Here is a 16908-nt window from a genome sequence, read left to right as displayed (position 1 = left end):
CAAATGAGGAAACCAGAGAAAGCAAGTAAGTTGCCTAGAACTAGCACACACCTAGTAAGTACTGGAGCTGGAATTCTAACCTGTATGTCTCGATCTTGAGCCCACCTTCTTAACTGCTATTTACATGGTAGTGGGAGCAAATGAAGCCAAAGAAATAGTGTTTTGTTCCTCTTATTGCAAATTTATTTTCACCACCAGACTGCTGGTATGACCTGGAAAACATATAATATTACTATAAAAACTAATGTGATCATACATCCATTCATTCAAAAACGTTTACTGAATGCCTATAACTGAGCTGTGGCCTATGCTGACTGGTGGAAGCTCTGGGCTATCCTTCCACTTTAAGGAGTTCTCATGTTAAAATTCTAAAAAATCCATGTGATAGCTGAGCTCTTAGATGTTTCCTATTATGAATTTGTTACATTTTCTCCCTTCTAGGCATTTTTATTTTGCATAATCATAGCTTTTGCCCAATTCATTCCGAAGTAGAAACCACCTTCTTCATTGGGTATGTTTAAGCAATCGGACCAAGGGTAACCTTAGTTTATGTCCAGAAAAGCAGGCCAAATTGTAAAGGTTGAATTGTGCCTCTCTGACTGAAAGGAGGAAATTGAAAAAATGTTCTGCCAAAACGTGCTTACTGATTAACTGCCGTTGTATATATAAGAGTCAAGGTTTATTGTCCGCTTGGAGAACTCAGTCATATATAACTGAAAATCATCCGCCTGTACAGGTAACTTATACTGATTAGTGAATATTGCATCACCGTTCTAGCAAAGAGGAACTTATTTTAACTTCATGAAAGCTGAGAATTCTTTTCTATGTACCATCCCTGCTGATAAGATAGAATCCATTGAAAATGTAATGATTGCTCCAGAATTTCCACAATTCAAAACGTGATAGCTAGTAACGGTTTGCCTGCTGAGTGAGAACATAGTTTGGCATTTAAGTTGTCCTATTGTTTATGACTTATTTCATGGAAACTTTGACTTTGGAAAGGCACAAGCTGTGATTCTGACTATTGGGGGTGGGGGAATCAAAAGTTTAGGGGGAACCTATTCTGTTCTGGATAAAAATAGTCCTACTCACTCTATTGCTTTGCAAGGAAAACATCAATTAGATTGAACAATGTTCCCTGCAGAACGTAGATGCCGCGTTGTCTCTGGATAACTCCTTTGAATTTGCTTTGGACTGCGTTGTGTCTTCTGTTGGGAGGAAATTATCAACAACAAGAGGAAATCCTGTACTAGTATTGAATAGTCCTTATTTTAAAGGTACTTCCCTTCTTGTGGGAATTGTATGTAATCAGAACAACACTATAAAATGTCTGAATTATTGTACAAGGTTTGACTTTCAGCCCTATTTTTTTTTTTTAAAGATCAACTTATTGTGCTTGAGATATAGTCAATTGTTGGGTTAGAGAGCATTCTTCCCGAGCAGCATGAACCTCACCAAGGTGGGGTGGAGGTTAAAGCAGCGGCTGCAGGAAGCAGGAGGTCCTTAGAGACACTCGTGTATTCTAGAGCACACAATGACTAATAAATGCTAAAATTACTCTGGAAAGAGCTCTTTGAGTCACAAACATTTGCCCCTTTCTGAGCAGAGTTGACATAGCTTCAAACTGGGGGGAACCGGGTAAGGCTGCCTATGATTCTCTGCCTTTTGGTTTGGCCCAGCCAAAGAACGGGGGGATTTGAGACAAATGGGTCTTGAAGACCTGGGGTAGAAAAAAAATTTCACTTACTTTTCTCCTTCTGAGAGTAGCTAAGTATTACCTGTGGGCAAGAAGTTGCTTAGAAACAGAAAGAGCCCAACCAGCAATTCCACTCCTGGATATTTATCCAAAGGAAATGAAATCCCTATGTTGAGGTATTCTGTACTCCCACGTTTGTTGCTGTACTGTTCACAATAGCCAAGATTAGGAAACAACCTAAGTGTCCATCAACAGATGAATGGATAAAGAAAATGTGGTACATATACACAATGGAGCACTATTCAGTCATGAAAAAGAATGAGATCCTGTCATTTGTAACGACATGGATGGAACTGGAGGACATTATGTTAAGTGAAATAACAGGCACAGAAAGACAAACTTTGCATATTCTCACTCATTTGTGGGACCTAAACATGAAAACAATTGAACTCATTGAGACTAGAGTTAGAAGGATGTTACCAGAGTCAGGGAAGGGTGGAAAGGGGTGGGGATGGTGGAAATGGCTAATGGATATAAAAATATAGTTGGACAGAATGAATAAGATCTAGTATTTGATAGCACCATAGGGTGACTACAGTCAACAATAACTTACTGTACATTTAAAAATAACTAAAAGTATAACTGGAATGTTTATAACACAAATAAATAATAAATATTTGAGGTGATGGATACCTCATATTTACCCTGATGTGATCATTATGCATTGTATGCCTGTATCAGAATATCTCACATGCTCCATAAATATATACACCTAAAATGTACCCATACAAATAAAAACCAAAAAATAAAATTATATAAAAAAGAAGGAACCCACAAGAATAGTCTTTAGCTCGAAATCTTACTTCTCTGGTTCATGAAAGTGATAAGCAGGCTACAAGGGAGATGCCTGCTACCATGGTCTGGGTGCTAACCCATAAACGTAATGCTTCTTGAACTTCCTGCTGAGGCACTCCCAGCAAGAGGAGGATAAACTGGTACACTGTGAGGTACACTTGGCTCAAAGCAGCCAGGTATAAGCACAAAGTTCTTTGAGTTTTGTCTCTTCTCTTAAAATTCATGAGGCTCTGGTATTCCACTCTATCATATATCAATGTTGACTTGAATACAAATTCAATAAAGCTTCCTGCAATGATGGAAATGTTCCATATTTGCACTGTCTGATATGTAGCCACTAGCTACATGTGACTATGGAGCACTTGAAATGTTGCTGGAGTAACTGAGGAACTGAGTTTTGATTTTAATTATTTTAAATTTGAATAGCCACACGTGGCTAGTGGCTCCTCTAGTGGACAGCACAGCACAAATGGATACATTGTCTTTAGTCTCGGATTTCTTAGTTCAACAGTTATCTCCCAGGATAAGTACTGGCCTAACAGCTCAGTCATAGTCTGCCCATGGGTAGATCTAGAAATGCACAAGCCAGTTGCAATGCTGACTACCTTGCCTTTTCCCCTTATGGCTCTTGGACTTCAGACAGAGGTGAACACCCACCTTTTTGCAGCTTCTCTCTGTGTTGGTCAGCTCAACTCTTTCTTCTGAATCCCCTCCCAAGTAGCAACCATGTGATTTCAGGAAACCCAAAGGAACTCTTAAGAAGGACAACGTGAGTGATCCCTGCACAGGGTGCTGACCTGAAACCTGAAACCCCTGTGGTCCTGTCTTTTGTTTCTCAGGGTGAGGGTGCCTTGCATTTCCACCAAGAATAGTTCCTGCTGCCATTGACCTCTGCAGAGAGCATCCTGCAGCTCCCACAGCAGGACTCCCGCTGCACTTAGGGCTTACCAACATTCTTCTGACTTCCAACCTTTCTTCAGCAGCAGGTGTGCTGGTTTCCCTTCATATTCTTCGCTCATGGAAAGACCTAACCTGACTTATCTGTAGACTGGGCCATTCTCAGGTACTCTTGAGCAGTCTGCCAGATTTCTTTTCTTTTTTTTTTGAGACAGGGTCCCACTCTGTCGCTCAGGCTGGAGTGCAGTGGTGTGATTTCGGCTCATTGCAACTTCTGCCTCATGGGCTCAAGCGATCTTCCCACCTCAGCTTCCCGAGTAGCTGGGACTACAGGTGCGCGCCACCAGGCCCAGCTAATTTTTTTTCTTTCTTTTTTTTTTTTTTTTTGTATATTTAGTGGAAATGGAGTTTTGCCACATTACCCAGGCTGGTCTGGAACTTCTGGGCTCATTGATCTGCCCGCCTCCACCTCCCTCCCTGCTGGAATTATAGGTGTGAGCCATCGCTCCCAGCCTTGCAGGATTTCTTTCTCTTCTTACCAGTCTCATGAATTCTGTTCTGTAACTCCCAGCCCCCACATTGAAAGGGTAAGCTCTGAGCGTGGAAGCCTAGAGGCGTTTTATACCCCCCACTTTCTGAACAATTCTGATGACTATATAGTTAACTCAAAAGCATCAGGGAATAGCGCATCCTGATTAAGACAATTTTAGCATACTGAAACTAACTATACCTGCCAAATGTAGGTTAGCCAATTTCCAGAGAATTCAGCACAATAAAACAATCTTAGCAAGGAAGCTATGCTACATGGAATGCAATCTTTCTTTGGTGGCTTAGAAGGCATTTCGGGGTCTTGCAATGCCTTAGAGTCCTCATTATGAACAGTAATTACCCTTCAATTGTGCAGCATGGAATAATTATGTTTATCTTAGTTTTCCAGTAGGTTGGATTCAAGATAAACAGATGTTTGCTGCAAATAAAACGATTTCTAATATTATTTCTAATACTAATTACGTTTTAACTGTTTGGGCTCTGTGCGAGTTAAATTTATTATGTTACATTACTAACATTAAGATTGTTCATAGGAACATTTTAAAATTTACTTATATGTTCTAGGAATTAAACTAAAAATGTGAAAACACTCCTTTTAAATAAAGGTGTTTTTCTGGCCAACATGGTGAAACCAGGTCTCTACCAAAAAAAAAAAAAAAAATTACAAAAAATTAGCCAGGCATGGTGGCAGTCTCCTGTAATCCCAGCTACTCGGGAGACTGAGGCAGGAGAATCGCTTGAACCTGGGAAGCGGAGGCTACAGTGAGCCCAGATCACACCACTGCACTCCAGCCTGGGTGACACAGCGAGACTCCGTCTCAAGACAAATAAATAAGCTAAACTAAACTAAACTAAACTAAAATAAATAAAGGTGTTTTTGATGCAACAGGTGCAATCTAGAAAGCTGAGTAGAAATCAGGCTTTTGAAGAATGAATCATGTATAAGAAAATGTATTTTTTAAGATGATGAAAATAATGTGCTCATAATAAATATGAAAAGCATTGAAGTAATTTTTTAAAAGATCTGTAATCTCATCACAATAAATAACACTGAGTAACAACTGTGTGTTTATTTCTCCCAGTGCTTTTACTATGCATGTATTGTAAACAGGTTTTTATATTTTTATAAAGCAGATTTATATGAAATATACTTTTCTTTTTTGAGATGGAGTCTCATTTTGTCACACAGGCTGGAGTGCAGTGGTATGATCTCAGCTCACTGCAGCCTCTGCCTCCTGGGCTCAAGCGATTTTCATGCCTCAGCCTTCTGAGTAGCTGGTACTACAGGGTGCGTGCCACCACACCCAGCTAATTTTTGTATTTTCAGTAGAGATGGCGTTTCATGTCAAGTTGCCCAGGCTAGTCTCAAACTCCTGACCTCAAGTGATCCACCCATCTTGGCCTCCTAAAGTGCTGGAATTATAGGCATGAGTCACTGCCCCCAGCCATATGAAATATACTTTCATATCGTACTTATTTTACGTAAGATTTTGCCATGTCATTGAAAACCATTTTAAATAGAAACAGTGTAATTTATTTAACCATTTTCCTTCTTTGACTTGATTTTTCACTTTTCTAACTAGAATATATAATGATGCTGTGAACATCCTGTTCATACATTTTGGAGTACATCTCAGGTTATTTTCTCAGCATATATTCTTAGAGATATTATTTGCAAATAATGTGAACATTTTTAAAACCCTTGACATGTCTTGCACAATTGCTTTTTAAAAAGATTGTACTAGTTTACTCTTCCAGCCACTGCATGTGATAATGTCTCCTAGCACCATCTGCAGGACAGGAGACAGTATACCTAATGGTCACAGCTGAAGCAATGGAACCTGAGACGTATGGGTGGGCTGGCCTCTACCGTTTCATAGCTGTAGAACCTGAAGCAAGTTATTTAATTGTGAACCTCAGTCTCTCAGCTGTACACGAGTTGACAGGACTAAATGAGGCAATGATAAACCACTTAGCACATTATTCGCTATATAGTAAGACTTTATATTAGGTATATTGGTAGTAGGCTGGGTGCGGTGGCTCACACATGTAATCCCAGCACTTTGGGAGGCCAAGGCGGGTGGATCATGAGGTCAAGGAATCAAGACCATCCTGGCCAACACAGTGAAACCCTGTCTCTACTAAAAATACAAAAATTAGCTGGGTGTGGTGGCATGTGCCTGTAGTCCCAGCTACTCTGGAGGCTGAGGCAGGAGAATTGCCTGAACCCAGGAGGCGGAGGTTGCGATGAGCCGAGATCAGGCCACTACAGTCCAGCCTGGCAACAGAGCGAGACTCTGACTCAAGAAAAAGAAGAAGAATTATTGGTAGTAAAAAGATCTATTCTGCCATTCTAATGGACAAAATGATATATCATTTTATTTTGTATTTTAAAACCTTAAAATTAATAATAGTATTTACTTTTATATTATTACAAAAGCAGTCCTAGAAAAATTAGGAAATACAAATCAGCACAAGAGAGGGAAATTCATAATCTTGAAAATCTCAACTTTTTGCTATATTTGCATTGCACTTGCTTTTTAGAGGATGGCATTATTTTATGGACAGCTTTCTTAATTTATTCCACAGTTATCGCTCCATTCTTTTTATGTTGTTACTTTTCCTGTGTTAATATCAGTAATTAAATTTTCCTGGACAAACACTAATTTTATAGAGACTTCAAAATTATCTCATATAGAGGTGTACATAGCATTCTGTTTAAAAGATATCTCATAATGGCAGTGCTATTTTCTCATAACTTGCATTTATGACCTGATGTTAGAGAGCAGGAGGGATTGAAATCATCCTACCTTCTTTCAGATGGGCAGGTTTATTCTGTTTTAAGTGGTTTTGCATTTGTGGGCCAGGAAACATGTTTCTACATCCAGTTCCACTGGTCTTGAAGAACTTGAAAATGCCTCCCTATTCTGGCGGTCACTTGCATGTGGCCCCCATCTTCAATATGCTATGCTTTCCTTTCTTCCCTACCCTCCACTGGCTTCTTCACCTCCACCCCCATGACTCACTTCCTGCTACTTTTCTGGGAAGTTAGGAGAAGCTGTCTCTAACTGTTAACCTGATTCTGTGCTTTACCAAAACCCAGAATATATCTTGAAAAGATATTTTAAAAATGAAAGAAAAATAGTATTTCTCTATTCTCTTAATTTATCTAGGTTAAATGCATTTTACTATGATTAATACACAGGGAAATTAAAAAAATTAGTCTTATTAAGAATTTTACAGTTTACTGAAAAAAGAAGACACATATACACATAACTGTAATTCAATGAAGAAAGTGTGATATGCTATAAGAGAAGATGCTGGTGATATAGTTTGGATATTTGTCCTTGCCCAAATCTCATGTTGATTTTGTTTTTTTTTTTTGAGACAAGGTTTCACTCTGTCTCCCAGGCTAGAGTGCAGTGATTGTGATCTTGGCTTACTGCAACATCCATCTCCCAGGCTCAAGCCATCCTCCTGCTTCAGCCTCCTGAGTAACTGGAACTATAGGCACATGTCATGGTGCCTGGCTAATTTTTGTATTTTTTTTTTTTTTTGTAGAGATGGGGTTTTGCCATGTTGCCCTGGCTTGTCTTGAACTCCTGAGTTCAGGTGGTCCGTGCACCTTGGCCTCCCAAAGTGCTGGGATTACAGGCATGAGCCACTGTGCCCAGCTCCATATCTCATGTTGAATTGTAATCCCCAATGCTAGAGATGGGGCTTGGTGAGAGGTATTTGGGTCATGGGATCCCTCATGGCTTGGTGCTATCTGCATGATAGTGAGTTCTCATGAGATCTGGTTGTTTAAAAGTGTGTGGTACCTCCCCCCCCCCCACTCTCTCTCTTGCTCTTGCTCTACCATGTGAGATCCTGGCTCCCTCTTTGACTTCTGTCATGAATGTAAGCTTCCTGAAGCCTCTTCAGAAGTAGATGCCAGTACCATGCTTCCTGTGCAGCTTGCAGAACTATAAGCCAATTAAGCCTCTTTTCTTATAAATTACCTATTTTCAGACACTTCTTTATAGCAGTGCAAGAATGGCCTAACACAGAAAATTGGTACCAAAGAGCGAGGCATTGCCATAAAGATATCTGAAAATGTGGAAGCAGCTTTGGAACTGAGTAATGGGCAGAGACTGGAAAAGTTTGGAGGGCTCAGAGGAAGACATGAAGATAAGGAACTTACCTAAACTTCTCTAAAAAGTTTGGAACTTCTTAGAGACTGGTTAAATGATTGTGACCAAAATGCTGATAGTGATATGGACAGTGAAGTCCAGGCTGCCAAGGTCTCTGATGGAAATGAGGAACTTATTGGGAGCCGGAGCAAAGGTAAGACGTAAGATGTGGCCACATCTTATGCCTTAGCAAAGAGTGTGGCTGCATTGTGTCCATGCCCTAAGGATCTATGGAAGTTCGAACTAAAGGGTGATGATTTAGGGTATCTGGCAGAAGAAAGTTCTAAGCATCAAAGCATTCAAGATGTGACCTGGCTGCTTCTAACAGCCTATATTCAAATGTGGGAGCAAAGAAATGACTTAAAGTTGGAATTTATACTCACAAGAGATGCAGAACATAAAAGTTTGAAAAATTTGCAGAACGGGCATGTGACAGAGAAAAACAAAGCTTCTTCAGGAAAGGAATTTAAGCAGGCTAAGGAGCAACCACTTGCTAGAAATGTGCATAACTAAAAGGGAGCCAAATGTTAATATCCAAGACAATGTCCCAAAAGGCCTCGAAGGTGTTTCAGAGATCTTCTCAGCAGTCCCTCCCACTGTAGGCCCAGAGGCCTGGGATGGAAGAATAGTTTCATGGGCCAGGCCCAGTGATCCACTGCCCTGTGCAGCCTTGGGACACTGACTCCCACATCCCAGCCACTCCAGCCCCAGCTGGGGCTCAATGGGGGCCAAGTACAGCTTGAGCTGCTACTTTGGAGAACATAAGCCATACAGTTTGGCAGCTTCCACATGGTGTTAAACTTGTTGGTGCATAGAGCACAAGAGTGAAGGGTTGTCAGCTTCCACCAAGATTTCAGAGGATGTGTGAGAAAGCCTGGATGTTGAGGCAGAAGCCTGCTGCAGGGGCAGAGCCCTTACAGAGAAACTCTACTAGGGCAGTGCTGAGGGGATATGTAGGGTTGGAGCCCACACACAGGGTCTCCACTGGGGTATTGCCTAGTGGAGCTGTGGGAAGGGGGCCACTGTCTTCCAGACCCCAGAATGGTAGATCTACTGGCAGCTTGCTGGCTGTGCCTGGAAAAGCCACAGGCACTCAACTCCAACACACGAGAGCAGCTGTGGGGGCTGCACCCTGCAAAGCCAAATGGGTGGTATGGCCCAAGGCCCTGGGAACTCAGCCTTGCACCAGTGTGCACTGGATGCAGGATATGGAGTCAGAGGAGATTATTTTGGAGTTTTAAGATGTAATGACTACTTTGCCGGGTTTTGAAATTTCATGGGGCCTGTAACCCCTATCTTCTGGCTGATTTCTCCCTTTTGAAACAGGAATATTTACCCAATGCCTGTACCTCCATTGTATGTTGGAAATAACTAACTTGTTTTTGATTTTACAGGGTTGCAGGTAGAAGAAACTTGTCTCAGATGAGAGTTTGGATTTTTGAGTTAATGTTATAATGAGTTAAGACTTTGGGCAACTGTTGGGAAGGCATGATTGTATTTTGCAATGTGAGAAGGATATAAGATTTGCTAAGTGCCAGGGGCAGAATGATATAGTTTGGATATTTGTCCCTGTCCAAATCTCATATTGAATTGTAATCCCCAATGCTGGAGGTGGGGCCTGGTGGGAGATGTTTTGGTCATGGGGGTGGATCCCTCATGGCTTAGTGAAGTCTTCATGATAGTGAGTTCTCATGAGATCTGGCTCCCACTGTCCCATACGAGATGCTGCCCCCTGCTTCACCATCTGCCATGATTGTAAGCTTCCTGAGGCCTCCCCAGAAGCAGATGCCAGCACCATGTTTCCTGTACAGTCTGCAGAACTGTGAGCTAATTAAACCTCTTTTCTTATAAATTACCCAGTCTCATAGCAATGCAAGAATGACCTAATACATTAGGGGAATTTCAAGGGAGAGCTTATTTTCAACTATAGAGATTAAGTTTTCATAAGAATTGTCATTTGTGCTAAACCTCAAATGATGGATTGGATATGACAAAGCTGTGCATGGGGCAGGAAGGGCATGCCAAGAAATAATAGCAGATACTGGGTCCAGAGGTAGCAGTGTGTGCTGTAGGTGTGGGAGATATTTGATTGTTCCTCTGGGGGAGTGTTTGGTGGCTCTTTGGGTAGGTGTTTGGTGGTTTCTCTGGAGAGGTTTGGTGGTTCCTCTGGGGAGGTGTTTGGTGGTTTTTCTGGAGAGGTGTTTGGTGGTTCCTCTTGAAAGGTGTTTGGTGGCTCCTCTGGAAAGGTGTTTGGTGGTTCCTCTGGGAGATGTTTGGTGGTTCCTCTGGGGAGGTTTTTTGTGGTTTCTTGGGGAGGTTTAGTGGGTCCTCTTGGAAGTCTTGGGTGATTCTTCTGGGGGACTGTTTGGTGGTTCCTTGTAGAGGTTTGGTGGGTCCTCTGGAGAGGTGTCCGGTGGTTCCTCTGGAGAGGTATTTAGTGTTTCCTCTGGAGACGTGTCTGGTGATTCCCCTGGAGAGGTTTTGGTGGTTCCTCTGAAGAAGTGTCTGGTGGTTCCTCTGGAGAGGTATTTGGTGGTTCCCTGGGGAGGTTTAGTGGATCCTCTTGGAGGTGTTTGGTGGTTTCCCTGAGGAAGTGTTTGGTGGTTCCTTGGGGGAGGCTTGGTGGTTCCTCAGGGGGGCAGTGTTTGGTGGTCCCTTTGAGGGGTAGGTCCTCTTCAAAGTGTTTGGTGGTTCCTTTGGGGAGGTTTGGTGGTTCCTCTGGGGATGTGTTTGGTGGTTCCTCTGGGGAGATGTTTGGTTGTTCCTTGGGGGAAGTTTGGTGGTTCCTTGGGGGATGTTTGGTGGTTCCTTGGGGAGGTTTGGTGGTTCCTCTAGGCCAGTGTTTGGTGGTTCCTTGGTTCCTTGGGGGATGTGTGGTGGTTCCTCTGGGGAGGTGTTTGATGGTTCCTCTGGGTAAGTGTTTGGTGGTTCCTCTGGGAGGTGGTTTTTTGGGGAGGTTAGGTGGTTCCTCTAGGGAGGTGTTTTGTGGGGGAGGTTTGGTGGTTCATCTGGGGAGGTGTTTGGTAGTTTATTTGGTAAGAACGTAGGAAGTATAAAGTAAATACTGATTATAAAGTACCTTGATGCTAAGGAGGCTGGCCGCTTTAAAGGTTTTGAGGGAAGTAAGTGGAGCTTCGCTCTAGAAAAGTTAACCTGAAAGGCATTCCCATATTAGATCAGGGATGGGAGAGCCTGGAGCTGTACCCTATCATATAGGCTTGTCTGGAGCTTTCAGACAGGCAGTGACTGACTGAAGCTAGCTGGTGGTTTGCTTATTAAACATGTCTGAGTGAATTTTCTTTATTCTACAAAGAAATATTCTCTCTCTGTCTCAGTTTTCTTAAAACACATGGCCCTCTCAATCCATCCCCTCACCCTGTTTTGAATAAAGACATGGATTTTAGAAGTTAACAATAATTGTACCCTTACTTTGTGCCAGACATTATTCTAAGTGCTTCTAAATCTTTTTTCCTCACAACCATTCCACAAGCTTGGTATTGTCCTTTAACAATGAGGTTTTGAGGCACAGGGAGATGAGTGAAGCTGGCTGAGGCCAAACCTGTGATCAGAATGGTGGCCGAGGGTTTGAATCCAGGCAGTGCCTGGCTCCAGAGCCCTTTGTTCTTCACCATTGCATGATGCAATTGAGGGTAGAAAAAGTGCCTAGATTACAAGCTAATCAACTGAGCAAGCACAAGTTTAAAAGGCCACTGACATTTGCCCTCAGTGTCCAGAATCTCAGTGGAGGGCTCATGGGAGGCTGGAGAAGTTATGCCCTAGCTGAGAGGCAACCTTGCCTCAGCTCTAGCTGATGGCTGCCATGTAGGAAAACAGGCCACTGTCACCAAAAATTTCAAATTTTAAAAGAAGCTGGAAACCTAGATTTTCATGTGAAATCTCTTGATTGTTAAATGGTGGTTTAAATGAGTTTAAACATAATGATGTTATATAAGGTACCATTCGTGGGAAGTAATTAAGTGTTGTCATGAGTTGTGATTGATTCCTATGCCTCCCTCCAATTCATTGCCAATTCTCCTTTTCTTTCTTTAATTTGGCTTTAGCTGCCTTTTGTGCATTAGGATTTCAGTTAGACAAAGTGATAAGAACCGTAACATTACATTGCTTATAAGGAATGACTGATGCTTGATTTCTTTGAACAGCTAAAGATGAATATTAGGAGTAGTTTTATATTAGCACACTGTATAATTATAATTTTAAGGTACCATTATTATACTATACAGTGTGAGGGAGTGGTGTGATTCAGAAAATTCTCTTAAAATTTTTATCTCAAATTAGAAACTATAACCCCCTTAGACATAGCCTTCAGCATTTTTCCAGTTTGGGACTGTATTGGTCCATTCTCTCACTGCTATGAAGAAATACCTGAAACTGGGTAATTTATAAAGAAAAGAGGTTTAACTGACTCATGGCTGTGCAGGCTGCACAGGCTTCTGCTTCTCAGGAGGCCTCAGGAAACTTACAATCATGGTGGAAGGCAAAGCTTTCTGGAAGCAGCCATGTTTTACATGGCCAGAGCAGGAGGAAGAGAGTGAGGTGGGAGGTGCCACGTGCTTTTTAAACAATCAGATCTTGTGAGAATTCTATCACAAGAAGAGTACCAAAAAGGGAAATCTGTTCCCATGATTCAATCACCTCCCACCAGGCCCCACCTCCAACATTGTATTACGATTCGACATGAGATTTGGTGGGGACGGGGACACAGATCCAAACCATATCAGGGACTATGGTAATACCCTGCTCTTCATTCAGGTAACCCCCTCACCCCTGCTTCTCTCCTCTAGCTTTCCCTTCCTTCTGATCCAGTGCAGAAGACATCTGGTGTTGGACATCTGGTTTTGGACATCTGGTCTCACTATCTCTTTCCATAGCAGAGAAGCAAAGGATTCTTTTTCTTCTTTGATTTTTTGGGTGGTGTTGTCCAACCCCAACCAACGTACCTTAAACTTTTTATGTTTGTTCTACAGGAGATTACAGAGTCCAGGTTACGGGAACTTTTTGTTGGAACACATAACATTTCCATCAATAAAGTTAGCTTCCTATAAAACAAACAAACAACCCATACTAAGATGGCCAAATAAGAGACATTTGTGGACTGGACTTGGCCTGCAGACCATCAATGACTGTCCCTATGTGAAGGTCAGGGAGGCCAGTTCAGAGGCCACCATAGTGGCCCAGGCAGGGGGTAAGGAGGGCCTGGGCCTATGTCCTGGGTGTGAGAGGTTAGGAGAGCTCTGCTGTATGTCAGGAACCTCCCTCTTTTTCTTAGCATAAAAGGAAAGCCAGGCATAATTATATTGGTTCCTTGTGAGATAAGGCTTTTCTGACACCCTGGTATAACTGAGAAAATCTTTTTTCCCCTGTCAGATGTCATGTCAACCCAATTGTTCACAGCCCGGTTCAGGCTCACTGGAAGATGGACATGGAAAGAATGGAGACTTTGCACATTTGTATTTAGCATCACGTTCAGAAGCACCAGTGAATGGGAGTTTGTATCAGTGATTGTACCTACGGGATTTAAATTTATAATAGAGGTGATTGAGTGATGATACTCATCAGAGGCTAACACTGAAAGATTTTCATTACTTACATTTCCTAAAGAAGGGGTTCAAGGAAGGGGCACACCATACCACGCAGAGCCACATGATGCTATGGGCTGAACGTTTGTGTCTTCCCCAATATTCATATGGTGAAACTCTGATCTCCAAGGTGAAGGTATTTGGAAAGGTATTTGGCCTTTGGGAGATAATTTGGTCCTGAGAGTAGAGCCCTCATGGTGGGTTTAGTGCCCTTATAACAAGAGACAAGAGAGAGCTTGTTTCTTTTCTCTTTTTTTTTTTCCCTCTCTCTGTACTGTGTGAAGATACAGCAGGAAGATGTCCATCTGCAAACTAGGGAGTGGGTCCTCCCCAGACAGTGGATCTGCATCTTGACCTTGAATTTCCCAGCCTCCAGAACTGTCAGAAATGCGTGTTTGTTGTTTATGCCACCCAACCTATGGTATTTGTGTCACATAGTCCAGGTGGACTCAGACACAGGAGTGTTGGTCAGGAGACAGAAAGGAGTGAGGGTGAAGCACAAGCCAGAGCCTCTATTGTGTTTTCTGCAGGAAAGGTAGGGCAGCTGGGAGAAACAGTTTAGGACTGGCTACTTCTGATACTCTAGTGGGTTTTAGGAATGGGGCTATCCTTAGTTGTCTGGTACCTGGCTTTGGGTGGATTTTGGGCAGAGGAAATATTGACTTGACATGTGAGGTCAAGGAGGTGGTTGTTGGGTAAATAAAGGAGGTGGCTGTGGGGTATGGACTCAGGACACTGTTTGCATATGAAGGGTGTAGAGTAAGGCCAGTTTATTATCTTGGAAATAAGTTGGTCATGGGAGGGCAGTCTCTCCCTGACCAACTGGACCCTCCAAAATGTGAAAATATTATAAAATACAGAAAATAAAAAATATAGGCCAGGCACAGTGGCTCACACCTGTAATCCTAGCACTTTGGGAGGCCGAGGTGGGCAGGTCGCTTGAGGCCAGGAGTTCGAGACCAGCCTGGCCAACATGGCAAAACCCCGTCTCTACTAAAAATACAAAAACTACCTGGGCCTGGTGGTACATGCCTGTAACCTCAGCTACTTGAGAGGCTGAGGCAGGAGAATTGCTTGAACCTAGGAGGTGGAGGTTGCAGTTAGCCAAGATTGAATCACTGCATTCCAGCCTGGGCCACAGAGCAAGACTCTGTCTCAAAAAAAAATATGATTAATATAGAGTTCCATCAGGGATTTTGCACTTCCAATAGAAGTAGGAATTAAAGGGCTAACTTCTTTCTTTAAATAATTGTTTTCTTTTAAAAATGAACATTTAACAACCAGCAGTGAAAAGGGCTAACTTCGCAAAGAGACCTAAGCATGTTGTCTATCTTGTAGGTCTTGCTTCATTTAGATGAGATAATGAGAATAGATGGGAGCTTGTGCAATTTGTAGTCAGCTTCATTTCCTGGTTCTCACACACCAGCCTGACATTGTTGTGTTTGGATTCACAACATGGCCAGGGGATGTTTACATCCCCACCCAGACAGCTGTGCTCATTGAAATAGAAGGAATGATGATGATGTTTATTTCCGGAATGGTAAAACACTGAAACCCTTGGTCTCTAAAAATAGGTCACTGTTTTACTTAGAGGTGAACTGGCATTGTTTACCTAAATGCAGAAGTGTCTGACAATGGTTGTCCAAAGTTAGTTTAAGTTGAAAAAGATCTTACATTATTTCGAAAGTGTCAGAAACGGTAAGTCTTTGAAATTCTGCAGATTTTTATTCCTGGCATAATCAGAAAATTTGGAATCACGATTACAAGACTGTTTGCATGTATTTACTCTAAATTGGCCAAGTTTGGGAAATCATGAATGTAGTTGATTCTTATCTCATCAGTTCTCTAAATCAGAACGGCTTTGTTGATGCCTGAATGCTGACCCTGAAAAGTTTCTAAGGCCGCCTCAACCCTAGACTTGACTGGCCCATTTAGGAATAAAACAACGTGTGCAGAAGAGTCTGCTTTACCAGTGACAGTCTTTTTCTTGTGGTTCTAGGGAAGCCAGATAACTCCGCGGGATGGCCTTTAAAAACATTACAGAAATCTCCATTCTGCAAATCTAAAGATAAAACTTCGTTCTCTGGACAAGCTGAGCTCTCACACAAGAGTGCAAGGTTGGTGATTATTTGTGTAACAGCAACACTCTTCTACTGTTTAATGCTCCCTGGACCTAGCATCAATGTCCCCAACCCCTATAGCTGTATTTCTCACACTGAATATATTGCCCTCACTATTCCAAGAACTTATGTTGGAAGCATAATAAGAGAAGAATTTGACAGGCCTCAGGAAATTTAATATAAATGCAATAGTCCTTTTTGTCACTCACCTGCATTGATTATTAGTGGTTCTCCCCCTTCTATTCCCTCTCCTGTCTGAGCAGCCCATAAACTATTACCAGGTCAGTGTTCTGAGACCCATTTCTGCTTCATGAACTTGCAACAGGCTGGCATTTCAGACACTGCAAGATCTGCTCAGTCCTTTAATCTCCAGTATCGTGTTCCAGCACATCAAAACCTGAACTGTCTCTGTGAAGTCGTCTTACCTTCTTTCTGGGTCTCCCTGTTCCATCCCTATCTGGAGTGTGCTGAATCAGTTGTCCACCCATGTAGACCTACAAGGCCCACTCAAGCCATCGCTTCCATCAACCCTTTCTCAGCTGCTCCTGCTGTCCTCCCCATGAACCTTGCAATTTAGCAGTTATTTATTGTTTTATATTATTCTCTGAAGTATGGAAGTTTTTTCCCCCAATTCAAAAAGCTGGTTTCATTTGTGTTAGTCTATGTCAGAAAGAGTAGGAGCAGGTTTCACCAAAGAGCCATGGCAGGGTGGTTCAGAGCTCAGGAAGGATCTGTAGGATATCTCTCCAGCTGCTTACAGAAAGGCATTGCCTAGAGGGACTTTCCATGGCTCAGAGTCAAACCCTCAATCTTGCGGGCTCAGAGGCTTAATTTTATTCATTTGTTCTCTCAGCAGGTTTAGTCTCTGAAGGGCAGACTTACAGTAACTGAGCTCATTTGTAAACTGAGCAACCAAGCCCATTTTTAAGATCCAGAACCACTGAGGAAACTCAAGCAGTGCTCTTGGCTCTTGGCTGGTGCACGCTCCCTCTGGGGGCCTACAGGAGGTCCCAATTAGCATT

At 42.4% G+C, this 16908-nt stretch overlaps 1 protein-coding gene across 1 annotated transcript; it reads right to left on the bottom strand.

The window, feature by feature from the left end:
* Positions 1-10131: 10131 nt before the first annotated feature.
* LOC105546008 (uncharacterized protein C2orf16-like) lies at positions 10132-16374 on the bottom strand. Its single transcript, XM_011989093.1, is given in 5 exon segments — positions 10132-10431; positions 10532-10933; positions 11007-11102; positions 11249-11308; positions 16312-16374. Coding segments are annotated over 5 exon segments (921 nt in total).
* Between the last annotated feature and the right edge of the window lie 534 nt (positions 16375-16908).

This window comes from Mandrillus leucophaeus, unplaced genomic scaffold, assembly GCF_000951045.1.
Source record: "Mandrillus leucophaeus isolate KB7577 unplaced genomic scaffold, Mleu.le_1.0 Scaffold346, whole genome shotgun sequence".
NCBI lineage: Eukaryota > Metazoa > Chordata > Mammalia > Primates > Cercopithecidae > Mandrillus > Mandrillus leucophaeus.
Note: the sequence above shows the minus strand (reverse complement) of the source record. Positions and strands in the feature narration are given on the sequence as shown.